The sequence below is a fragment of the Eleginops maclovinus genome, chromosome 11, assembly GCF_036324505.1.
Source record: "Eleginops maclovinus isolate JMC-PN-2008 ecotype Puerto Natales chromosome 11, JC_Emac_rtc_rv5, whole genome shotgun sequence".
Taxonomy (NCBI): domain Eukaryota; kingdom Metazoa; phylum Chordata; class Actinopteri; order Perciformes; family Eleginopidae; genus Eleginops; species Eleginops maclovinus.
In genome coordinates, this window is record NC_086359.1 from 20,668,670 (window position 1) to 20,695,606 (window position 26,937).

The following is a 26,937-nucleotide window of genomic DNA, read 5'->3' on the forward strand; positions in this document are numbered from 1 at the left end:
GTCTGTCTGTCTGTCTGTCTGTCTGTCTGTCTGTCTGTCTCTTTGTCTGTCTGTCGGTCTGTCTATCCATTCATTTATTGTGCAAGGAACCTAGCTAGATGGTTATCTAATTAGCTATCTAGCTTTAGCTTACTAGCTATTTAAATATTCAAAGCTATAATTGAAAGTAATTATTTTAGATTTTATTTTTATGTTTAATCTTTGATGTCCGTCACTTTATAAATTATATGAATTGTATTGTCCCTTAACAATCAATAATTATACAAAGTGAACTATATATATATATATATATATATAAAATGAAGCTTCATCATCACAAAAGTGATGCAACAGTTTCTAATTACGTTTTAAAGTATATAAAATGTGAAATAAACCTTAAGATTTCTGCAAATAGCCCCAAGAGTATTGAGACGCTGATACCAGAATTTAAAAAGAGATGTGATAAGATTTTTATAAAATCATTATCCATTTGCCTTTCTTTTCTTAGCGATTCCACTGAATTTAGCTGACAACCAACTTCACTAAAGTGGCCAGTTAGGGCTCCATTTCCAGCTCAAACGAGTCCATACAACCCAGGTAGAATAAGCACCATTTGTCCACGTATCCATACTGGGGATCATCAGATCAGCGTCTCCATCTTTCGAAGTCCCAGCCTGCATGCAGCTGCTCTCTCCTAATGAGGACCAGCGGGGCATCAGGCGGGACCACAAACTATGCACATAATGGAGGTAAGGATGGAGGATTTCCATTCTATACACTTATCATATCTTGAAATCCATTTCATAAAACCACTCTTACTACCCATTACAGCAAATTCCTAAGTGTGGCAGGACTCTGAGGAGAATGTAAGGTGTTTTTATTTATTTAAAAATGAATAGTTGTTTTTGTCCCATCAGTTTATTTGAGCCCACCAGATGGCAGTGTTGCACTGCTTTAAAAGATGCTAGCATGAAGATGCACGGTTCATTGGTGAGCCATTATGGATTTGCCAGATGTTCACTAAAAACCTGCATGTGTGCAGCAGCCCAGGCAGCATGTTGATTACATGTACTGTTATGTTCTTTATCCTCTGTGTCTTGCTCAGCACTATCAGGTGTAATGATCTTCCTCGAAATGGTAATAATTACTCATTTATTAAATAATTAGCATTCATGTTGCAAAAATGATTTCAAAACCCAGCCTGGGAAACATGTTGCTTTTTTTTGTTTGTTGATTTTGTAGACATTTATAGCATAACATTTACAATTTATAGTAATATTAATTAATTTACATTTTCCAAAAGATAAAATGTCCATTTCGTATGTTATCACAAGGACAGATACAGGAGAACATTCCTGCCCACTGCAGTAACACTTAAAAACAAAATAATTCCCCTCTGGCTGGCAGACAACTCACTGCTCCATAGCCTCTCTGTTAACTGGACATAACATGCACACTTTACATAGTACATTACATTGCACTATTTACTATCTGTATATTTCTTATTTTGTATTTTTTGCTATGCTTCATATTGTATTGTATTTTGCTGCGGTAACGGAAACATTTCCCAATTTTGGATAAATAAAGTATTTCTGATTCTGATTCTGATTGTTATTGTTTATTTTTACAAACTATAATCAATATGGTGACCTGTCTACATTTTGTACGTCACATTTTTTACACCACCTCATAATTAAGTGAGGATTTAAATTTCACAGCCTATGTTTATTTCCCCATTTTTAGATAAAGCCATACATTTTCATTTCAAGTATTTCCGTTAGCATATTGTATAGTGAAGGCAGATGTCCTATTAAAATGTGAAGTGCACAACAGGAATGTTACACGAGCACAAACTACATGTATATCACCTAATAACCATTTCTCACATTGTTAGATCTCTTTATAAATATGACCTACACCAATTCCCTTGTCTATGTGATGTGTGACCATGTTAACCCAACCATTTTAATGACTACCCCTGACACTTGTATTCCATTTGACATTTACTTAGTTTTCTTGAACCCCAAACTGAGTGGATGACCGCTGCTGAGTTCATGGAACATGATAGGTGTTAACATTCATCATTTTAAGCTCGTCTGCTCTTGTCAAAGCCTAACACTGAACAGACAAACAGGACATATTTACATACCCCAGTTTGACAGCTGCTTGTCACTCAATTCCTACACTGTTCATGGTGCTGCTGCAGATAATGTCCCCTGGCAAATCCTCACAGCTGCAAGTCAATGCATGTCCCCATTGTTTTGTAAGGGAGTTAACCAAGCAGAGAGGGTCAAAGATCATTGCCCTTGTCCCTTCCAGCCTAAAGGTCATGCAATATTTAGGCTGCATTATCATCGTGTTGTGGATTTGCTGATGTAGGACATTTGCTGAAGTGGATTTGCTGATGTAGGACATTTCGGCCCAAATATCAAGCATTTCCCATGAAAGTGTTGAAAATGTTGACTGAAATTGACATTCACAGATTAAAGAAAGCTGCAGTTCAAGGACGCCGAGCCATTGTTACATTTTTCATTGCTTTATTGTGGAATTCGCTGGTATTTCCTTTTGTTTTTGAGCCTTTTGATTTTCCAGAAGTTATGCGATTACTCAGTGTGCTGAGGGAATAGATCGGGGCAGCAGGACATGTATGTGGAACAACAAGCAATCACACATGCACGCTGAAAGGTATGTGGCAAACATTCTGGAGGTAACAGTTCAACCTGCAATCAAAACACAATAGGTATTGTGCACCATGTTTCTGAGCACTTTATCTGCATACCTCTGCGTTTCCCCTGTCGACCCTGGCTGTACAGGAAACTGTCACAATGGCTAATAAATTGTCCAGACCAATCAATGAGGGAGCCAGCAGCCAGGAGCCAGGGGAGAGCGGATACGCTCTGTGTTTATTCAAGGATAGGGAGCATTTTGGCCATGAAAACAGTCATGTTTCAGATCGGTCACGCAAAACAACATGCTGATACACAAGAAATGGGAGCAATCCAAATCCTGTCAAGCCATCAATAATAACCAAGAAATGTCTCATCACACGTATTTCGTTTTAAAGAAGACAGCTTATCACTTCTATGTTGGTGTTTTTCTCACCCTTCCTTATATCAGCTGTAGGACAATGATAAGAGTTGTCAAACCACATTTGTCGATGTGAAGTTGCACTCTTTCCCTTATCACCAGCAAACTATTATGTTAATGTTGAAAATAGGTTGAGTTAGTTTCCCTTCATGAAAATGCACAGCTCTGTGCGTAGTGATATAGGCCAGAGAAGAGTAAATGTGGTTAATTGATTAGACTGTTGATGTGTTGAACCAATCAACACAGAGTTGTGGTGATTTTATAACAAATCAACCCATGTAAATTATTATTCCTGTGTATTTGTGATTACGTTTTCGATTTTATGGAATATTTCACCCCGAAATCACCAACAAGTTTATGAATTTGTAAAGAAAGCTTTGTATTTTTTAACATTTTTCAAAACACTTGTTAGCAAAGTCTAATACTCCAATCATACTGTATGCTCACTACAGCCCCAAATCATGCATTTTTCCTCAAATCTATCAGCGAAAATCAGCGAAAGTATCAGCGAAAAAACAACAATTCTAGAAAACATTTATTGAAAAACATAGATTTATTGATATACAAATGATCCTTTTGTGGGTGAAGTATTCCTTTAAGACTGCATGGCAGATCAACAAAGCCTTCTTCTTATTGTCATGCAAATAACTTGAGACTGGAGCAGGGAGTACAAATGCGGACTACAACGGAAATGCAGCCAAATCTGAGGTTCACCCTGTAATGGCATATGCACATTCTGGTCCTATGTATTTAGCATTCCTGTTGTCAGAGGCTTATGGCCGCTGGGCTGGAGAGAGCTGATTCACAGACACAGCCATAGCAATGGGATAATTACAAAGACCCGTGCAGTCTATAAATATGAGCTACAGCACCACACAGATCTGCTCTCAGTGCAATTCAACCTCAGCCCCAGAGCAGCTCAGATATGGCTGAGTTTTTTAGGTGAATAAAGAATGCAGTCCTTCAAACAAATAGGATGATGATATGAGGCACACAGTGGAGTCTGGGCTGGCTTTACCTCCAAGACAGATCAACTGAGACTGATGACCCCAGCACCAACGAGTCCAGCATGGACGGAGCTGTCTTATAAATAATTAAATGAGCAGATAAAAGACGCTGTCTCTGCCCGTGAACGTATATTTAGTCGCTGCAGACTCTGTGCCTCCTGCTGTTGCACAGTACAGCCCCCCGAAATCACACTTGGAGACATCAGCCCAGATCTATTCAGATCCTCAGCTGCTCTGCCTCCAGACACCCTGTTGCTTGAGTTTGGGAGTGCATGGCAGGGAGGGGGGTGGGGGTGCATTAGCAGCAGCAAGCTACTGTAAGACAGAGACTGTCGGGAGGTCAGGAGGTCAGAGCCCACACCTCAAGGCTGACCCAATACCTAGACGGCTCCGGCTCCAACAACAATTGTATGTGAGAGTGCATGGAGTGGGGTGGTCCAGTGCCACCAGACATCATGGGTTGATGATAGGAGCTTGGTGATAAAGAATGTCCCTGTAGTGCCCTGTTAGGCATATGAGAATGTTCCGATTATATGAATGAATTAATAAAAAGGCATCAGTCTGTTGGAGCAGACCCTACCAATCTGACAGAAGAACTGACAAGGTTTGGTGCCATATTGCAAACAAATACTGACAAAACAGTTGGCTCAGAGCTAAACTAAATGGACGAATTGTCAAGGCTAAATAATATGTTAAATTACTTTTGTTATATGAAATGAGTCCCGTTTGATGTTTCATTGCCTGATCATTGACCATTTCTACCATGAGTAAGAAAGGGCGTCATGGGTCAAATAGAAATGTGACAAGTTCATGTTCCTTCCAAGAATGGAAGAGTTGAAGATTAATAACATTCAATGAGTTGGTCACAAATGGAGCCATTAAACTGCGTAAATATATATGATTTCAAATGATGAATTAGACTAAGCAGATGAGAGAAATGCGGATTTCAAAATGTTCTCCATTGAGATATGTTATCTCTATGAAAAAGACAAAACAATGTACAACAGCTTGTTTTTTCCTCAGCTGACATCATGGAGGCCAGCTCATTGTCTCCTTCCGGAACTGTACGTACGTAGTGTACTCAGGGACACAAACTCTGACTCTTGGTACAGGAAGGAGAAATGTGTGGCATGTAAACATGGCTTATCAAGAAACCAGTGGCAGAATTACTGAGGAAAAACTGTCTTTGAAAGAATTCCTTGATTGCTTTAATTGCTTAACATTTGGTTTGTTTATTTCAATTTTTTTTTATTTCCATAGCTCACAGAATGTGAAGCAATCAGATATAAACAACAACACTATCAATTACGTATTCTAAAAAAAAGTAGTCTGCAAGTTTTATAGGGATTCATTATAACTGTTCAACACCAGAAGGAACAGGAGCAATACCAAATCATCTGCATCAGGAAAATGATGCGGACACAAACAGTTTCACGCGCATTTAACTCCCTAAACAAGTCATCCCTTTACAATTGGCAACAGACAGCTTTTCAACTTCCCCCCTTCCAAAATATAATATTGTTGATGCCTCTGTGGCAAACAAAACCGGATCTCTTTACATTTTCTCAGACATTTAACAGAGCCCACACTGCATGTTGTGTAACACAGTTACTTCAGTTGTAGTGCCAAACTTTTTTCCTTTGTTGGTTGCAATAGGTGACACACTGTGTGCCTTTAATTGAGCCTTTATTTCCGGAAGATCAAACACAGTGGTAGGCAAAATTGCATATTAAAAGCGAGATTTATTGGTTACCAACTTGGATAGTGTCATTATTGTGCAGCCATAACATTGACCTATTAACTTTATATTGTTAGTTGTAGCAAAAACTCCAAAACAAATTTCCACTCTAAGCAATAACAGAAATACTAGCCACCATGTCTCACCCTGTTACTGAACTGAATAATGTTTATCTGTTCTTGTCATTGCTGGTGTTTGTACGGATAACATATTTTTAGATGGAAAAATTAAAAACATTCTGTCAACTCTGATCTGTGTGAGCTCAAAGAGGTGGAGACATTTTTACAGAAGCACAGCTAAATGGGGCCCAGCTGATAGACACATGTTTCAGTGGGACATTTAAACTTTGTGCAGCCACATGGTAAATGCAAAAAGGAATCGGCCTTATCGTCCGACAGACGCTGCGACCAGCGATTAGCAGGTTATCTCCCATCCTGCACTAGAGGCTCGGCCCTGAGCTAAGACAGGAAGGAAGGCTGAGGCAGTGACTCAGTGGCTCCTGGCCACACAGCAGAATAAGAGATAGGTCCAGATCCACTATGCCACTCTGCACGGTGGAAAAAAAAACCCACACAGGATCTCTGCACAGACATGAGCAGCATATCAAACACATCCCAAAGAATGGGGAGGCGAGGTGGGGGCTCCAGAGAGGGAGACAGGAACAACTGTTTACTGGGACTGCATCCTAAGCCCTCCGCGTGAGACCACTGGTTGGTTTGGCCCTCTTCTCTTTTTCCGGCATCCTCCTATCCTGGATGTCAGTGTGCAGCTACAAATTCAGTGTCACTTGATCACTTCCTGCTGAGCCAGCCAGGCTGTGCTGTTTGTTTTATACTTTCCAGACTCAAGCAGAGGGGATTTTCAGACATCAAAGTTATTGGGAAGCAAGTGGATGATTGCTTTGAAATTAGTTCTGGAAAAAAAAAATGCCATGAGGGGCTTTAGGTTTACAGGAAGAACTTTCTTATTTCAGTCTAAATAAAACAATACAGGTCATCTCAGTGCAAGCGAATGCCTTCAGACCAAACGCCCGCAGAGCAGAGCCAGGCAAACTGATGCCAGGACTCAGCCTCCCTCATCTTCTAGGTGTTTACTTCCTCAACAGCCTTTGTTAAAATACTAACATACTTTGCATTCATTAGCATATGGCTGTTTGCTTTTTACCCAAGGAAGTATATAACCAAATGAGACTTGTACAGTAATTAGAAGGCTGCTTTACGGAAGTCCTGGGAGGCAAACATTTTCTCTCCTTTGTTTATAACTTAAAACCAGTTCAAAAAAGGCTTTGTTCTAAGTTATTTGGAAAAACATATGAGTCTGCCAAACAGAAAAAAGATTTGCCAACTGTTTTTACTCTTTTTTTCTTCTCATACATATTTAGGCAACAATAGCTGAAGCATGCCCCTACCCCATGTTCTAAACTGGAATCATTCATGTTTTTTTCCAAACTGCAGATAAGTTCTGCATAAATGTCTAGCTTATAGAAGGAGATGACTTCATTGTACAATTACTTGCTCACACATAATACATTATGAACCTTGTGTTTTAATTGCAAACTGTTTAGTTTATGTAGTGGCTAATGCTCTCAAAAAGAATGCAGTGATCTTGAATGCAGCTCAGGGCCTGACCCCTCCCCCGACCACTCCCCTCATTAGGGCTGCTGATAAAACGCACCTGTTGGCCTTTGCTCTTTGCTTTGGCTCTGATGGTCTTGTCTGTAATGGCCGGTGGTACAGGTAGACAATTTGTTTCAGAAGTTGAATTATTTGTTCTCCTCAGTCTCTGCTGTGTTATTCTCACTTGCTGCTCCCTTGCATTGTGTTCTGCTTCATCAGTCTGTCAAAACCTTCATCTTGTGGTTAGCAGGGCCAGAACATATCAACTACCTACCACCCCTCCACATTTAAACCGAGGAAATTGATCATCATAATCGTATTTCCTTGTAGCCTCTCAGGGCTTCCGTGCCACCCAATTCATCAGGAATAAGAGCCTGTTGGACGATGTCCGCTCTGGCTTTCATTGAAATCAAAGGACACTTGTCAGAATTACCCCCATTAGCACGGCCACCTTTCACTTAACTCTGTGCCCATGGTAAATCTACAACATATCAGCTTTTTCTCCATCTCTATCAACTCTTGTGACTCTTGGTTTAGAATTACAAAATTCCCTACATGCTTTTTTTTGGATATACTGTTGATTATGTTTGCTGAAAACCTGGGATTCCTTTTCTGGCAAAGTCAAATTATCTCTGTGCATAATTTACAATGGAATCATGTATCAATTTCCTGAGATGTTTTGGCTACTCACTAACGGAACACAGATGGGACCGAAATGCTCATCTGCATGCAGGATTGGACCTGTCCCAGCCATTCAGAGAGAAAGATAATTTACCTTTGGTGCCGCAATCACAACGACTTGTTTCAGAAACTCCTCTGGTGAAAAGTAATCTCATTGGTGGATGCTGGTATGCTTTTCACATCAGACACAAAGTGTAGCAAGACAAGTCAATGTCACCTTCTTCATTGGAACTATAGTTTAATAACTTCTGAAAGCAGTAATAAAGGGAGGTATATCGAAACTTTGAATAGGAGAACAAAGTCCCGAAGGTCATCTAAGGCTTTCTATACCTCTGCTGTAGACTGCAATATTGTCGGACAGTGGTGAATGTCGGGTAACACCAAAACCACTGAAACTTTCAGAACTGAGCCAGTTGCATTGTATTTGCCTTGTCTTATCCAAACAGGATGATTTCCTGGTTATATTTTATTCTGTAACCACCAAGACTGCCACAGACAAACATGTCCAGCTTCATCCAGAATCACTGCCTCATTTTCTATTCACCACCGTGCCTCAAACGGCTTGTTGTGATGAAGATGTTTTTTGTGGGAAAAAAAACGTTACATTGCTCAATTGTTTGCAGACAACCAATTTACTTTGTTTTGTTTAGTTTGCTCATTTTTCCATCACAATTTTTTTCTAACAAGAATTGTTGGTGCAAAAATTTCTAGAAAAAGTGACATTTGGGTCTGAGTGAAAAATCTCTGCTCTAATGGCTCTGCTATGCTGGTGGTGAGTAAAAATGTACTTTTTTCATCATTCACTGGAGACCGATTATAACACTGCTGTTGTTTGCAGCATGAGATTGAGATTGATGGGCAGCCATCAGAAGGAGGTGAGGCAGCAAATAATTTGCCCTTAAGAGGTAGAATCTTTATTAAAACCATCTTCCCTGATGTGCAATCATGGTCGGTTGAAGGCTAAAAGTCTCAGTAGTTATGTTATAGCAGCTATTGGCCAGCGCATTTCTATTGGGGCTGAACAAACACTGAATACCTGTTGTGTTTCTTTGGCTTTAAAATGTGTAAGATTCCTTCATTTTAAGATGGCAATATTCAAACATCAAGAAATAACTGCAAAAGGTTTGTGAATCCATACATTATTTTGTAATCAAGGTGCCACAACCAAAATTTGAACTGCAATGTTAAAATGATGTTTTATTGCAAGTGTGGGATTTCAAGATTGTTACTTTTAATGATTTTATTCAAACTTTTAGGATAACTATGATATTTGATACCTACCCCTGCATGAAGCTACATTTCTGGATGCTGCATTCAAACACAAAAGGGCCTTTCATTCAAATCAGCAGCAAAAAACAACCTAAAATACAAAAATTAAATGGCACCCAACATTATGTAGAAGACATACCGTACACCTAAATTTTGTGCCGCATGTTTTTTTTGCCTAAAATGCACTGTTTTGAGATGTTTTTATACAGAAAACAATGGTACTTTTCAATTTCTTTTGGCTGTTTCAATTTTTTTATAAGGCAACATACTTCATTGTAATTGAATGTCATCTGAGTCAACCTTGCATGATCATAAACTTCCTACATTGAATTTGTCTCTACTTAAAAACCACAATCAGCACTTTTTGTCCTCTGTCATTGATGTTAAATCCCATGCAAGAAACAACATTTTGATTGTCAAATCAGCTCCTTGTTAACACTAGATTAGATTACCTCTCTTCCTGTCTGTTAAGGATTTGGAAACCATAAGTCTTGCTTTCTTATTTCTGAATCAGACAGTCCTAAACTGGCCTGCAGCTGGTTCAAAATGCAGTGGCGAGACTTCTTCCGATACCAGGAAGAGAGGTTGCTTATCTCCCGGTACTGGCCTGAATGTGCAGAATTGATTTAAAGATTATTGTATTTGTATGGACTGCCAACAGGTTGTATCTCTGAACTCCTCATCCCCTATTCCACCTCCACACCCCTCAGATTTGCTGACTAATCACTGCTCTTTATTCAATGCTTCCAGTTCCCTGCAATCAGTGGGCATATTCTATTGTTGAAACTAAAACGAGTTTGAATTAACTATAAGATAAGAACAGTTGTTATCACAACAGGGACAATGCACTCTGCAGTCTTATTTTCATCTCTAAATGTATCTGTGCAACATAATGACCTACTTTTATCAGCCCATATCTATTCAGTGAGCTAGTAATACTGTATCTAGCATTCATTTCTCCATTTCCAGAGGCTTTGTCATAAGAACAATAAAAAAAGTGCAGTTTGTCAATGGAAATCTTAATTCTCAGGTTGCCCCAACAATGCCACATACAATACACTGTACTTAAGACAGAAATCAAATAAAAATAGAAGAGAAGAAATAGAAATAAATAATGGTAATATTAAGAAGAAAATACAATGAAAATGGAATTCAAAATAATAGTGCGAGTGAATGGTGCCTGTGACAAAATCAGCAAATATTTGCAGAAATAGAGCATATCCAAAATCCTTTGACATTGCTAAAACAGGGTATATTAGTATTAATGATGAAAGAAATGAGTAGACCAAGATATTAAATAAAGAGAAAAGAACACGTTAATTAAATAAAAATCAAATGGGTACACATAAGTGAAGGTACTTAGCAGCATTATAAAAGTAAGTAAACCTATAATAAAGTAATGAAGTAGCAGCCAGGAATAAAATGAGTGAATAGCAGAAGTATGTATTACTTGGTATTATTTTTAAAACAGTGGTATAGTATTTTTTCGTGCGAAAAGGAGCAAAAGCAGTGTAGTTATAATGTGTTATTGGCTTATAACAGGCACGTGCACCCTTTTTCAATAATCTTTTTACAATAAATAATATCTTACATAAAACAAATTTGAAAAAAAAACATAAACCTGTGTCTAATACAGCTTATCTAAAGCTTATGTGTTTCTTTTTATAATTGTGTACCTTAGTATTACATGATATGTAAATTATATTCTAATTATTTTGCACATGGTAGTAGTATCTTGGCTGTCCAATATCAGCATCTTCTTATTGGCCGTTACTGAAGCTTTGTGTCTGATGCCTTGATGGAGAAGGTTATCAGAGAAATAGGCAGGCTATGAGGACGTGAATCTTTGTCAACAGTACAGAGCTTTTGTCAGTCAGAGGGCTAGTTAATATGTGAAAATAATTTAATTAAATGTACTTTATTTCTTTTCATGTCATGTAACAGTGTTTGAATCACCCAGTGGGTTTGTTGAGAATACATACACTTTAATAACCCCTGAAACTGTCACAAAAGAAGTTATCCCAGGCATATATTTATCTCTAATAAAAATAAAAACGCAAGCTATTAATGTAGGCCCCTGCTCTTCTAACTTCCTGTGCCTTCTTCTCAGAATCAGAAATACTGTATTTATCCCAAACTTGGACATTTTGCTAAACATAAGTGAAGACACTTCACAGAGCTTAAGATACATTCATAGGTGACTATCAATAAGGATTGGATAAACAAAGTCAGGCTTCCTTTTGCCACTGTCCTTTTACCTCTATCTTCTATACACAGCAAGTTTTTTTTCTTCCCAGGCGCACCACACTCCGGTCCCCGGCATCTGCAGCACGGTATCAGGTGCTCCATCATTCGCTGCCGGGCTTCAGAGGAGGCGGAGTCTACAGCACCGGGTCACACCCCCCTGCACTACAGCGCTCCGTCCTTAGAAAAAACACCAAGGAGCGCACAGCCCGTCACTGCACACTGCTACAAAAATATGACCCCGAGAATAGCGACTCCTGCGCTTCAACACTTAGGACAACACATCGAATAATTCCAACAGAAATCACAGACTACCGCTGAGTCTCAACTACTCCATTTCTCTGTCTCTTTTTCCACCTTCTCTCTGCGCTGGATCTTTCGAGCCAAGAAATGTGTGTGGAGAGCGATGGGTGCGAGATTGAAGGCTGCAGCACTTTGGATGAGGTGCGCACGCTGTCCGGCAGCATGAGCCCCGCGCTGAAATCCAACCCGGACCTCCACCCGTGCAAGCCCGGGCACAAATTCCGCGCCGCGCTGCTCAAATGCCGCTCACCGGCTGCTGCCGCCGGGATCCTCACTTTTGGGAACGTCCTCAATTACATGGATAGATACACTGTAGTCGGTAAGAGATCTGACTTTTTCCTTTCCAATAGAGCATAATGTATTTATCCTAAACACCCAAGGGCAGCTTTCTGTATTTCATACTGTAATTGTACATGCGCTTAATTGCCATGAACTGTGTTATGGAGCAGTCTGCACACCTCATCTGAGACGGGCGGAACAAAAGAGGCTTTGCTCAAGCGCAGTGGACAATCAGCTACAAACCACAAGGCTGTAAGGTTTCCACGGCTGGAGATAGTGTGCTGTGGTTTAAATTAATAAGATGTTTTCGATATCACTCAAGAAATATTGTAGGCCTACAGTTATATTTTTTAACAGGGGCTTCTAGATAATTGCAGTTCGATCAATTAAGGCGATCAACTCTCGTGTGTGTGTGTGTGTGTGTGTGTGTGTGTGTGTGTGTGTGTGTGTGTGTGTGTGTGTGTGTGTGTGTGTGTGTGTGTGTGTGTGTGTGTGTGTGTGATGTGGGCTCGTCTGTCAGTTTCAGCGACTGCAGAATGAGAGATAGAGAGTGTATCAACGTGAAGAATCAGTCATTAGTTTCTCGCCATTTCTGGGAGCGATTTATTCCAGGAACATCTAATCGCCTGTATTTTGTGTGGCAGGCAGAGTGTGTGAGATGAGTGTGTGTGGTGCTATGATGGGGCCATGTGGTGTTCATCCCCCTCAAGTGTCCGCATTTCTTCACTATAGCTGAGATCCAGAGCATCATTTATTCAAACTGAACACTGTGTACAGAGGGACATTTAACCTTCGGTTACAATAAGAAAAGGGCATTTGTCTAAGCCTAATTATGGAATTGATTAATTGATTAACAATTATAGATGTTAAAAGGAAAACCAAGAGTAGAGCTCAGTGAGATAGTAATAGTGAAATGTATTTGATTCTTTTAAACATTGTAAGAAATAGTCCAGGTAGAATCGAATTGTTAAGATATTTGAGTAATCCCACAACTCACAAAATACTGATCTGATTTTAATGAATGATTATGGATTCCTTGTTAAGAGAGAATTGTGTTATACTTTAAACAAATTAAAGGGTGTTACATCAGACATTATCCTACAAATCCAATATTTGGTGATTGGATTTTGTAAGGCTAGTTATCAAGGCTTGGACATCGGACTGTGGGAGTGAATGGGTTAAAAGTATTGCTGCAGCATGGAGAATGGAGGGAAGCATGGGGAGAGCATATGCTATTCTGTACCAAGAAACGCCTTCATGGTTAAAGTGCAAACATCTATTGATACTCTCAATGACATGTGGGAGTCTGCTTGCAAATCTTGCATCGTTCGACTTCTCACAATTTATTTGCTGCACTGAATGCAATTATCTGACATCAAGATATCTGAAAACTGATAGCAAATGTGTAATTTCACACTGTAGCCTGTGGCAGGGAGAAGGAGTGGCCCATTAAAACAGAACAATGCGTACACTTAAGTAGCCACATGCTCATCATCCTAAGGGCTTTGGGTCCAGTATGTTAGGAGGGAAGCTACAAACCCTCGGGCACCTGAATGATTATGGAAGCCTTTAGCTGCTCAACCTACAGTCAAGAATGTGATGATGGGTCATATCTAATCTTAGCATCTTTGAGCACCACTCAGGCACCGCACATCCTCATCATGGATGCGTCAGTCTCCCTCCACACTAACGATTTGTACTACTTACACCTCCTCATGCTTGATCAGAGGGAACCCCTAAATAGGGGGCTCAAACACAACTCCTCCTTCCTCTAAATCTGGACCTTACTGTGCTTTGGCTGGAGGATGAGGAGAAAGTGGAGAAAGGGAAGTGGATGCGTAGGAAGGGATGATGGGGTTAGGAAAGGGTGGGTGGTTGCAGCAGCCCGGGCTAACCCTCTTGGCGAGTGGCTGTGCTCGGTGCATGTGGCCCATCTTTTCCCAATCCTGCTACCGGAACGCTGCCGTGCTGTTTTGCATTATGCATTGGCAGCTTCCAAGTCAGACTCTCACACAGAATGAGGAACGGCAACCATGTGCATCCAACACAACTCATACCAACAGAGCTGAACTGCTGTTCTGCACCTCCTCCTTCCTCTCTCCTCTCCTGCTGTGTGAGCTACATTGCAGTAGTAATTAGGTGGTGCGCCTGTGTTGGAAGCGCAGTGGGTTTTTTTCTATGTAGAGCTGCAAGGACTAATGGACTCATCGATTAGTTGATCAGAAGAAAACAAATCAACAACTATTTCTTGAATCTGGCAATCATGATAGTACATTTTCTAGCAATAATGTAAGAAAAGGTTCAGCCTCTCTTATATAGAGATTTGTTGCGTTCTATTGATTTATATCATATTAGGGCTTTTTAACTGACACATCAAGACATCACATTTGACTTTGAGGAACTGTGATAGACATTTACCGCTATCTTTTGACATATAAATCCAACAATTAATTGGAAAATAACTGTCAGATTTATTGATATTGAAAATAATCGGTGGATTATTTACAGCTAATTTGGTTTTGACGCTGTCTTTACCTGATGCAAATTCTGAGTTTATTATGCTAAGTGGAATGAAGTTTATGTCTAATTTTCATTTCCATCCTGTGGGACTCCCACAAGCTTTCGGCCCCATCCTCCTTTACTAATCACTCTGCTCTCCGCTTCTCCAGCTCTGTTGTTCGCTTTCTTAAGCGGCAGGTACCCAAAGCGCATCCCAACTCATAGATCTTAATGTCAATTAGGCAGGCATCAGCACACACCCACAGAACACACACACATTCAGAAAAAGACTCTCCCCACCATTTCAAGAGGGGCTGAATGAGAGAGGGGAGTTGTGAGGGAGGGGAGGGGCCGGCTGCTGCAGTGGCAGGCAGTCGGAGGGAAGTGCGATCGCAGGCTGAGCCCAATCCGATGCTGTGCCCCCCCCTCCCCACCTCCCCCAACCCTCCCCGACGTCAAAAGGTCTTTGTACCAGCAGCCATTACTGTAGTGTGTGTGGATCACTAAAGCATTGTCACAGAGACAGAGGGTGACCATTCCAGACACCGGGCTATTCTGCTCCACAACAATGATGGGAAAATTGCACCCACCAATGCCCAGCAGCAGTGTCAAAAGACTTGGATCTTTCTGTTAATCTCTAGTGTCAGAGGTGAAGCCACACACAAGCACATAAAAAAACGCCACATACAATACACTTTATGATTCCAACACTTGACTTCTCCAAGCCGATGGTGTACACCACAAAAGAAAGTCACAGTGTCTTTTATTTTTTACGTGGGGTTGTTTTTCTCTGGATTTGATAAATGCACAGCCCATATTTTTTATTGCAGGACTTGGATTTTTATTGCCAGAAATGTGTGAGGAGAGACAGCTCCAACTCAATCATTGTATGAGACTTGAGCTGCTGCATATTGGAGGGAATGCATTTAAGATGGAGTGAGGGGATGTATAATCATTCTGGTTTCTTAAAATGACTAACTCTGAGTCTGGGAATAACATTTACCTATAATGTAAGCAAATTACAGTAATACACTTCCACATTTCCATTCCTTAAATTGTTCTTTCCACTCGTTCTAAAACTCATTTTGAATATCTGTTGCACTCTTGTAATGCTTTGTGGAAATGATACATTGATCTGTTTTTAGCTTTGGGCTAAATCCAAGTGTGAGAAGAACCAATTTAAGGGCTTCTGAAAGAAGAGACAAACTCAAAGTTGGATTTAAGGCTCAGCTGTTCAGCCGGTGGGTCAGACCTGACCTGCAGTGCTCCTTCAGAAGCATGTGCTTGTTTTTACGACTGTCTGTGAAGCAGACGAGGCAGAAATGGGGAGCGTCTGGTACATTTCAGGTTGTCCTAAAGAGGTCTGCCAAGCCCTTACTGATCACTGCGTTAGAAAATAGAAGCAGACAGGGAAATAAGATAGAGATCATACATGATTGGAGTGGAGGGCTGAGTGAGGCTGGAAGAGTTACGATGCTCCGGTCGGGTCACTGGTGTGTGGCCTTTGGAAGAAAAACCCCAGACACTTCTATTCCATTTGCTATTCCGAGTGCTCTGAGATTTAGAGGGCCACAATTTAATTTAATTTCAGGTGGCTCTGAAACATTAAATCCCGGTGCTGGTCTCTGTAGCCCCACAGCAGACACTCCAAGCTCCTCGACAGCTTATCATAAAGAGGGGATTAAGCGTTTTTTCAGAGAATATGAGGATATGTGAGTCAGACACTGGGCACTTAAAGTTATTTGCCTGGTAAGTACCCTGATGTGTGTCAACTCTAGACACCCCCCTGTGTGCTCCCAGAGGCACCCCCTTCTTAGCCAGCAATGGGGCATTTTGGGGGGTACTGACTGAAGCCTAATCTGTGGAGTGCAGAAATGTTGAGGAGCTGCAGATTAGCGGGTCTTCCCGACACCTTAATCTGAGTCGTCTCAGCCAAACTGTCATTCCAGAAATACCCCAAAATGGATGGGGTCACATCCCATTGGACAAGTGGAAGACCCTTGCATGTGAACTCTTGGCATCTTGCTTATAGACACAGATGACCATGTGGTGATAATCCTCTTAAGGCAAGCTCTGTCGCACTGTAAAGAAGACGCAGCAATCTATCCAGTCTGACAGGCTATGCAGATTAATTCCTAATAGCTTTGTCCAGTTCCTTTGTGGCTACTAATTATCACTGTCCACCATTCCTCTGCATTCACAGGGTAAATTATGCAAACCTTTTCTGCTTTCTACATGTTTTCCTGTCGGTTGTCACAACACAAAGTGCTCTTTCTTGAGTGGAAGTTATCAAAGTTGTAGAAAGTGCAATACTTTCAGTTCCACAGAGGCTATAGAAAATAACAGAAGTGAAGACAGTAATGTGTCTGTTAGAGAGATTTGGGACAAAAACTATTTCTAACCAAATTCAAGAGTAGAAAATACTGTTTCTGCGTGACAATCCCAAGTTTAGAATATCTCACCGACAGTTTTTTGAGCTGCTGGTAAGAACATGTCAGCGCAGATCTTCTCAGTAACATGAAGTGTTGCTGCAGAAAATGTCAGGATTAGACATACAGAAGAGTCTCCTGACTACCAAACTGTGTGAGAGGCTGTGTGGGCCACGCTCAAGTTGCTTTTGCCTATTTCACCCTCCCTTGTTTTACAGCGTTCACATTAAAGGATCCAAAACGACGGTATGCATTAAAAAGATGGTAGGGCCTCTAGTAATTTATTTTATTGGGCTGCTGCATGTTTTTTTACCGTCTGATGTGGAGCTGTTTCGAATTAGACCCTGTACAGTATGAAGTGTCTCTTCGAAAGACATTACCGCTTCAGCACTTCTTTAGGACAGAATACCTCGACATCCTTTAAAATTCCAGTTGACAGCAAAATATTGATATTATTCAACAGATGTTAAATGGAGTCATTACAATTACATGATATCCTACCGAGTGGACTTTTCCAGACTGGTTCCCCACAGAGGTCCCGCTAATCTTTTGTATGTCTATATCCTGGCGTGCCATTCGCACTGCTGTGAGAAAACAGTCTGTGTGTTCTTTAGGCTCCCATTTAGCCGACGTCTGTAATAGTAACCAGTGGAATTAGACGAGGTTTCTTCCTCTGCCAGTACAGGCTCTTTCATGTGGCTACTCCAGATTTTACCATCGAGCAGACGCACTTCCCTCATAGCAGCGTTCACCCCTGTGACCCCCCGGTATGAGCGCACCGCTTCATGACAGTCACTTTGATGCAACTCTTTGACTCTTCCCCTACGTACAGCTGTTATTTTGGCATTGCCCCAACCTTGCATCCGACATCTCTCATCACAGTTATGAGGCCATTACATGTGTTGTATTCTGAGAGGATATATATACACAGTGTTGCCAATGCTGTAACACAGAGGTTTATGTTGAAGGGAGTGAAGTGAAGTAAGGATTCTGCGTGAGAGAAAAGGGACAGGTGCTTCCCATTGTACTAGAAAGAACAGGAAGTAAGCCATTGTAGTTTTGGCTTGCTTACCTACATGGTCAGCACTTTTAGGTCAGCTAGATCAGCGACACAGCATCATGTAGGAAAAAAGGCACTCTAAAACCCTTAGTGCTTGGTTGCTTCAATTTGCGTCTCCTTCTTCTTTGAGTCACAACAAGCCAGAAAAACTGCTCTAGGGCATGGCCACCTTGTGATTGACAGGTCACTACTACAGTTATGTCCATTCAGTGTTGTCTTTGAACTATAACACTTATATTTTTTTTGTTTTTAAGTGTAATTCTTATGTTTTATTCAACCAACATTTTCCTGATTACCGTTTGGTTGCACTTTATTAACCCTGACCCTGGTTCCAAAAAAACAATATGGCGATGGCCAAAATGGCAAACTCAAGACTCAAAAACCCTTGTCCAGTAACCAATGTGTAACATTGGTCATTTAGAACAAAGCCACACATCAAGTTTTTGACTAAATCCATCATCATCAAGAATGTGAGTGGCTCTTTCAACATACAGAGCCTTTTCTTATCCTTTATCCTCTTATCTGTTTTTTATCTTTCAACTTCCAGTAGCTTGACGAGTCAACTTGTGCTCGCTCAAGCTGCCTGTTGATCTTTGACATGTGATGGTGATAATCACTGACCTAACCTTTGTCATCAGAGGAGCGTGTGGACATAAGGACGGGCGTTATTGTTTTCTTGGTCATCCACCAACAAGTTTACATAGGGATAACAGCCCGGAGATAAGCACTGTGTCATCTAACTTCTGTCCAACTTTGAAGACATGTTGAGTTGATGAGTCACTCCCAGAAGGAGAGTGATTCTCTCAGTCTCAGTTCAGCCTTTCCTAAACACATTTGCCCCAATGTTAAAAGGTGCACCTCCCTTCCTGTCTGTTTATCTCAAAGTGTTTATCTGGGGATAGAGCTGATATTCCTCTCTCCAGCCAGAAGGCAAAATTGCAGGAAGGAAGAAGTAATGACTTGGGATATGCTTAGCACGTTGCTCATCCCTGTTTATAAATTGTGATTAGAAAAAATGTTGCTTTCCTCACTCCCAGCATTCCATCTCTTTTGATAACCTCTGAAAATATTAAGGGAAATACTCCAACCAAAATATTTGTGAAGTGAAAATGTGCACAACACTGACTTTTTACTATTCAGACCACACTCTACATTTCCCCTTTTCTCCAGCTACCCTAACATTCCAATGACATTCACATCCATTTCAACAAACACACACCAGAAAAGAGAAACCAATCTAAAATGTCACTTGGAGATAGGAAACCTCCTCAAGAGCCGGTTGTACGGTTAGCAAATCTTTCTTCCGACTTTTTGTTTCAACATGTTGATATTTTATCAATTTAGGAAAAAAAATTCCATATAATTTAACACAGATTAACACATAAGAGCAGCACAAACGTCTCGCTAACAAAAATAAAACTTAAATTCTGTATCTGACACGTGATTTGGATATAGTTCAATATTTAATGGCCCATGCTACACCCTTTTACCAAGTTTCATGAAATACAGGCAAAAAGTTATTCCATAATCCTTCAGGAAGACAGACAGAAAACAAACCTAACCCTGACTTGGAGAGAAAACCTCCTAAAATGTGAAAAAACAGACAATGCAACACAAAGACGTGACATTTCTGTTTTGGGAAGGTCATATTCAAATGTTCCCCTTAGCACTTTAGCTGAGACTGCATAGGGATGAAGAAATGGAAATGGAAGACAATGCAATCCATTTCTCGACTTTGCAAAACACGCACACACAGACCCTGAGAATTGATCAACAGAACAGCAGCTTGGAATTTGTTACAAGTGATGAAACCATAATGTCCTGGGACACACTGAAATTGGATTTTTCTCTGACACATTAACAAGTTGTTCCTGCGAGGATTTGGAATCTAATATTGACCCGCAGCACCAGTCACAGTCGGAGGTTGTGAAAGCAGAGCTACAGCTAGCAGTGATATTAGCTCTCAGCTCCTGAGGCTCTCACAGCTGCTTGAATAATATTTGGAGTGTTTATTTACAGCAGCCCTATATTTGACAAGCCTTCCCTGTTGAGGATATATATTTAATCTTTCCCCTATTTACATGTGATGGAGTAAATACCGTACTCGGCACTGGGATTATGTAATCTTTAATATCCACTGATCAGGCCCAGGATGAGGTCCTGTGTGTGTCTGTGCGTTCCCTCACATGTTTCATCAACTCTTTTTCTGATTTCATTTCAGGATATCTTTCATGATGTCAGAGCTAGATGAGATTGCAGCAGGATTTTCATTACTGTGTTTGGTGTATGCGTTACTGTTTATGGGAAAAGCCGGGGGATGAATGAGGGCGGTGACCTCTTTCAAAGACCTTAGATCTCTGTGTTAATGCCTTGGGTCAGAGGTGGACACACACACACACACACAAACACACACACACACACACACACACACACACACACACACACACACACACACACACACACACACACACACACACACACACACACACACACACACACACACACACACACACACACACACACACATACACACACACACATGCACGCATAGACCTTAGTGTGTCTTTCTGCTGTCAAAGGTTCACACTTAGGATTGAATTCCTATGAGAATGTGTCATTGGGTATGTGTTTCCAAGACGTCAGTGCTGTTACTGGGTCCATACATATGTGAATTACACAGGTATTAAAGGGACAGTTCCTCCCTAAGCATACTTATGTATTCGTGTTTATTTTCTATATTCACTGTGGGAGAATTTGCTTATGACAGACTGGCAGGCTGAGTTTAGGTTGTTTGTTTCTGCATTGCAGTTGTACACCAGAATGTTTGGTTACGCCTCACTGCCTGGGGAGGATTATTACAGCGTTCTTTTGATACTTCTGCACCATAAATGTTTACTGGTCCGTGTTTTAATTATATAAATCTGCAGGCAGCCTGTCAACACACCACTTCAAAAGTGTAGATTGTGTGTATTTATAACACTGAATATATAACATTCTACATTCAGCTAAGTCTGTTGCTCCATGTGGTGGTTATGAAATAGAGTGACACTGTTGAACAAGATGTAGATGCTTTAGGAGACCGGACTGCAGACTTCTGCAGTAGCACATGTCACCATTCAGGTTGTTGATGGAAGTATGTGGGCAGCGCACCAGTGTAAAGTGTCTTGTACATTTTTCTTATTGTGGTTTAATGACTGACTGCATAAGGCCCAAGGCCTTGCTCTAGGTATGTGTACCATTCTTTAATGAAACATGCCTGGTATGAGGAGGAAGTCATAGAAGAAGAAAAAGGATACCTTGGTGTTTTATTCCCACGCTGAGATGAACTCAAAGTCACGCATCACAATTAAAAGGTTCCAGGGTTTAGTTTTGGCAATGAGGTTGCACTCTTTGTCATCATTCAAAATGAGATCAGAAATGAAATTGTGTTTTATAAATATCACAGAGGTCATTTTTTTCACAGTTTTTACAGGTTTTCGCAAAACGACATATTTGGGTTTCTCAGAGTGTTTGATGAAAAAGCAGAGGAAGTAATGAGATGCATATCTAATTCATGAGACAGTGACAGATGTACCCTTCAGCCTGAACTCAACTGTCCTCCCAATAAACGGGATGAAATGGAGTTGGGAATTCGTTTTTTCCCATTATGTGAAGTCACAGTGTGAGAGTGGCATTGGTTGGATTGCTTTTGAGCAGCTGCAGAGGTCACCTTGACAGGATCTCAGAATGAAACATGCTTTAATGTGTCTGATTGGTCTTCCCTTGGGCTGTAGTTGGGAATAGAGGACAAAGCCTGGAGATAGAAAAAGCATGTTTGACATTCATATTTTTTTTTACCTTTAAACCCCCAGGAGGCATTGCAGCATTAAAGTAGCTATTGGGTTATTCTGCAGTATTTTAGGGGACAGGAGTTTCTGATATATCACATACTGTAAGTCATGGTCCAAATGAAGAAGTTGTGGCTGACGTGGAGAATCATGATCAATGTGTGAGACAAACTCATTCATGACAGAGGTTATCACCATGCACACGAATAGCTACTATAAATGGCTTCCTTATTTCATCAGCCATACATGATGCATAATCCAGTCAAACAGCCTTGTAATAAAATGGAGGCTAAAATTAAATCTGTATTGATCCTTTTAACCAAATTCTAACTAAGTTTTAGTCACTCACTATGTAATATTTATATAGGCTGTTCAATGGTGTGTGGTGTATTCATTATTAATCCATTTTGCTGTTGCAAACAATTTCACTGAATCAAAAATACTAGAATTTACAATAAACCATACATTCTTTCATACATTTTCTTTGTTGTCTTAAAGAATGGAAATAAAAAATAATATGCCATACACATTAGGACCAGCTGCTACTGAATTCTCCACATTTTGGAGCCTAAACGCTTTTATTATCCACAGATGATAGCTGCACTGCAGCTGTTTGATTGCTAAATTGAGCTGAAAAGAAAAAATCTTCACCAATTTTCATCCGTTTTTATCATGGCTTCGAGTCACTTTGCACCCTCCTCTGAGAAGCAGCTCTGTGGGATAGACAGTCAGTCTGACAGCCTGGGGACATCTTATCGTTATGCTTTATATCTCACACTGCCGGTGAAAAAAGAAACAAGATGAGTCAGGTGTCGAGCCTAGAGAACAGAAATATATTCTGTTCAATGTGTATCTGTAAAGTATCAAATAATTAACTGAATACCCCGGCAGCATATTACAGCATGCTGCTTCATCTTTGAGTAAGCTTTGTCTAAATGAGCTTCATTAAAAAGATAATATTAGAAAAAGCTTGTCCAGACTGAACGTACAGTTTGTGATGATTATGCAAAATGTTTCAATGTCCCCCATAGTGGAGTCCCCACATCCTCGTAAATTATAAAAAGAAAAGAAAGGAAGAGAGGGACATGATATCTCATTATAAACACTACATAATGACATTAATCCTCCACACTATTATGTAAAAATAGCACAGGGATTACCGACAGGATTTTTCGAATTCACATATACTGACGCACACTAATGTAGTGTAATGGACACATTGTCCCCACCTTTACATAACCCTACATGTCCAGCTCGTCAGGGTATTGGTTCGTTGTTTCCCCACTTATCTTCTAACTGAGATATATCAACAAATATAGGAGGGATTGCCATGACATTGTTTAGAGATATTTTTGGTCTCCATTGGAAGAATCCTATCACGCTTGGGGTATCCATCCATCCATCTTCTCCCGCTTATCCATCAGGGTTGCGGAGGTAACAGCTCCAGCAGAGAGCCCCAAACTTCTCTTTCCCTGGCCACATCAGCCAGCTCTGACTGGGGGATTCCAAGGCGCTCCCAGGCCAGCGAAGAGATATAATCCCTCCACCTGGTCCTAGGTCTACCCCTCGGTCTCTTCCCAGCTGGACGTGCATGGAACGCCTCCCTAGGGAGGCGCCCAGGTGGCATCCTCACTAGGTGCCCGAACCACCTCAACTGGCTCCTTTCAACGCGAAGGAGCAGCGGTTCTACTCCGAGTCCCTCCCGTATGACTGAACTTTTCACCTTATCCCTAAGGGAGATGCCAGCCACCATGCGGAGAAATCCCATTTCGGCCGCTTGTATCCGCGATCTCGTTCTTTCGGTCATGACCCATCCTTCATGACCATAGGTGAGGGTAGGAACGAAGATGGCCCGGTAGACAGAGAGCTTTGCCTTCTGGCTCAGCTCTCTTTTCGTCACAATGGTGCGGTAAAGCGACTGCAGTACCGCTCCCGCTGCTCCGATTCTCCAGCCCATCTCACGTTCCATTGTTCCCTCACTCGAGAACAAGACCCTGAGATACTTGAACTCCTTCACTTGGGGTAAGGCCTCATTCCCTACCTGGAGTGGACAGTCCATCGGTTTCCTGCTGAGAACCATGGCTTGGGGTACTTCTGACTTAAACATTTCGACTTATCCAATGAATTATCTTAACATATATACGATGGATTGTCGAAAATTAAGTTTTATTAAGTTTTCCTGATCCCCAGGGGATGAATAAAATAAATAGAAAAAACCTTTAGGGTCCCAATACTGTCAAACTTTGACTTTGTTCAACAATCATAGATAAAATACTTGAAAAAAACAAGCATTTCCAAAAAAGTTTTTGTGTTGCTAAGATGGAGAACATGGCAAACTCTGCTAAATATTAGCACTTGAGCATTGCCATTTAGACATTAGCTCAAAGCACTTGCCCAGGGCCGTTGCTGGTAATACCTTTTTTATGAATTGATTCAAACGGTCCAAATTGAATGGAAACATTAAGGCCTTTTTATTGCTTTGTGAAAGAGACAATGTCCATTTCACTTCTTCTATTAAATGCAATTAGACACCGCTTGAGCACATCTCTGCTCTGTTCTCCGGTTAACATGGCTTCTTTTCAAAGTTCCACATAAATAACATACCTCCTGGGTTCACATTCAAGGTTGAGTTCAACTGCTGTTCAGTATTCCTGGGAGACGCTGGTGTGAACGATTGCAGCTCGCGGAGATCCCCTGGCAGTCAGACAGTCTCATCTCAAATACCTTTGCTTCGCCTCACTGCAATCCCTCTCTTATACATCTAATGCATTATCTCATAACGAACATGTGGGCTGGATGTATTATAGATGAGCTATAGGTTTAGTCTGCTCCCTTGATGCTTCACTATGCATCCTCTCCACAACCATCAAATATTTAGCACGTACTGGCTGGTACTGATGCGCCACGGCCCTTCAGCTGAATTCAAGCTTTTGATTAGTGAAAGAAAATTAGGCTGAAAATAAGCTCTATTAATCAGAGTGGTTAGGCTGGCAATCTTACAGGCCTTTAATTTGATATCACCCCAGTTTGGCTGTCACAAATTTACAAGATTAGAGTGAAAGCTGTTCCAAATGTTATAGGGGTTTTATCAGTGAAATAACAGCATATTCATCCTCACACTCTTGCAGGTGTTCTGACTTCAATTAATTTATCTTTGAGTATTATGGTGTATTGAACTTTTGAAGCACCTTTACTGTCACATCCACACATTCAAAAAGAACGGGAACTGAAAAAAAAGTATTGCAGGTTTCATTTTCTAGTGTGCATATTAGTGTTTAAATGGGAGTGATTTGTGGGTTTTGCAAACAATTGTTATGTTGGCCTGATGGGAAATAGGGTTTTCTTTAGTGTGGTGGTGTTGTTACAGGTGAGAAGAGGATATATGATACAGGAAGTGTTTTCTGAGAAACTTGTCACGAATATATTTGTAATAAAAGCCAAGCTAGGTAGGATGCTGTTGTTGTGTGAAACAAAGTCAGTGATCACCCAGTGTTCAATTTAAAACTTTAACCACATGTGTAAAACCGCTATCGTAGTCTTAGATAATACATTTTTCCCTTAAAATATGATTTAAAAAGCAGTTCGGTTGTAAGGGAATGTGATATTTTTCTGGGTATTTCCTCTTAAACTTAGGTCAAATGTTGAGTACATTTCCTTTCTTTAAAACATTTGCAAAGTGTGCTCCCTTGTCCATCTCTTTGTGCACAAACAAAACAGGGACAGGGAATACCTCCTGATCAAAAGTACTTGGCACCTTTTATCTACATGACTCGACTGGAATTGATCTATTGTGTGTCACTGGTTGTACAGTTGAAGTTGTTTTGGATGAAGTAGAGAAGCAGCAGGACTTGAACTCTCTAGCGCGCTCACAAACTCCAAACTCTTGCTCATGTTGTGCTCTTGTACGAGCTCTGAAGTCCCTCCCGTGCAGGCAGCCCTTCACAGTTTCCCAGACATTTGCAATACATTTCCTTTCTGTGTGGCAGGGAGAGGAAGTGGAATGGAAAAAGCACTCCCCCGCCCACTGCGGCCACATGGCAAGGGAGGAGAGCAGTCGGTCAGGAGCCCGCCGGCCACAGTCGGGCATATTTGTGGTCAGCTTTCTCCTCTCTGCAGTCTGCAGCGCGGCCTGCCTCTGCACTCTGTTGCTTTCTCCCCGTGCTCTTTCTCACTCTCTCTTGCACGCTCAAATACCCCAAAATTGGTCACGAGAACAACCAGAAAAGATGCACTTTCTCCTCACTCATTACCCTTCTTCCTTTCCCAGACTATTTATACGGATGGGGTTGACACATGAAAAGGGATCCCCCCTCAGTCGGAATGAAGGAGAAGGATTTAGCCACATCAGCAGAGTGGTTCACCGCTGCCTGTCACTCTCTGGCCAGAATGAATGACTTCCATCCCATTGGCTCATTCTCACTCAAACACACACACAATCAAACCAGGAGAAAGGGGAACACACACACGTATACTATATATATATATAAACAATGGAAACATATTCCTTACAAACGGATCCAGCCAAGACCCGATTGTAGCCACCACCCATTTCTCTGCTCCTCATGACTCCTCTTCCCTACCTCTCTGTGTCTATGTGTCTCCTACACTCACCAATGTTAAATTGGACCGCTATTCTCTCCTTCCTCTTAGCCTAGTTTCTCAAAGCAGAAATAGAACCAAAGGGCGATGGAGATCCACAAGTGTCTTTTGGGGATTTGATATTAAATCCGTCCTCTCCATGCTGACGGAGTTCTGCGTGTGCATATCTGAGTATAGCCGTATGGGTTGTGGTGTGTGTATGTGTGTGTTATGGTGTATTTTTGAGTGTATGGTGGTCCCAGAGCAGTAATGCTGGCGGTGTGCGTCATTGCACGAAAGCTGGCCTTGCATAAACGGCATGCTGCATCCTCATTTAATGG

The 26,937-nt window shown here is 41.0% G+C and overlaps 1 protein-coding gene across 1 annotated transcript in view; it reads left to right on the plus strand.

Moving 5' to 3' along the window:
• Positions 1–11,825: 11,825 nt before the first annotated feature.
• The window catches only part of spns2 (SPNS lysolipid transporter 2, sphingosine-1-phosphate), a 78,304-nt gene continuing 63,192 nt past the window's right edge, over positions 11,826–26,937 (plus strand). Inside the window, 1 exon segment of the mRNA XM_063894722.1 lies at positions 11,826–12,243. Within this exon segment, the coding sequence (XP_063750792.1) occupies positions 12,012–12,243 (232 nt within the window). The 5' untranslated portion in view covers positions 11,826–12,011.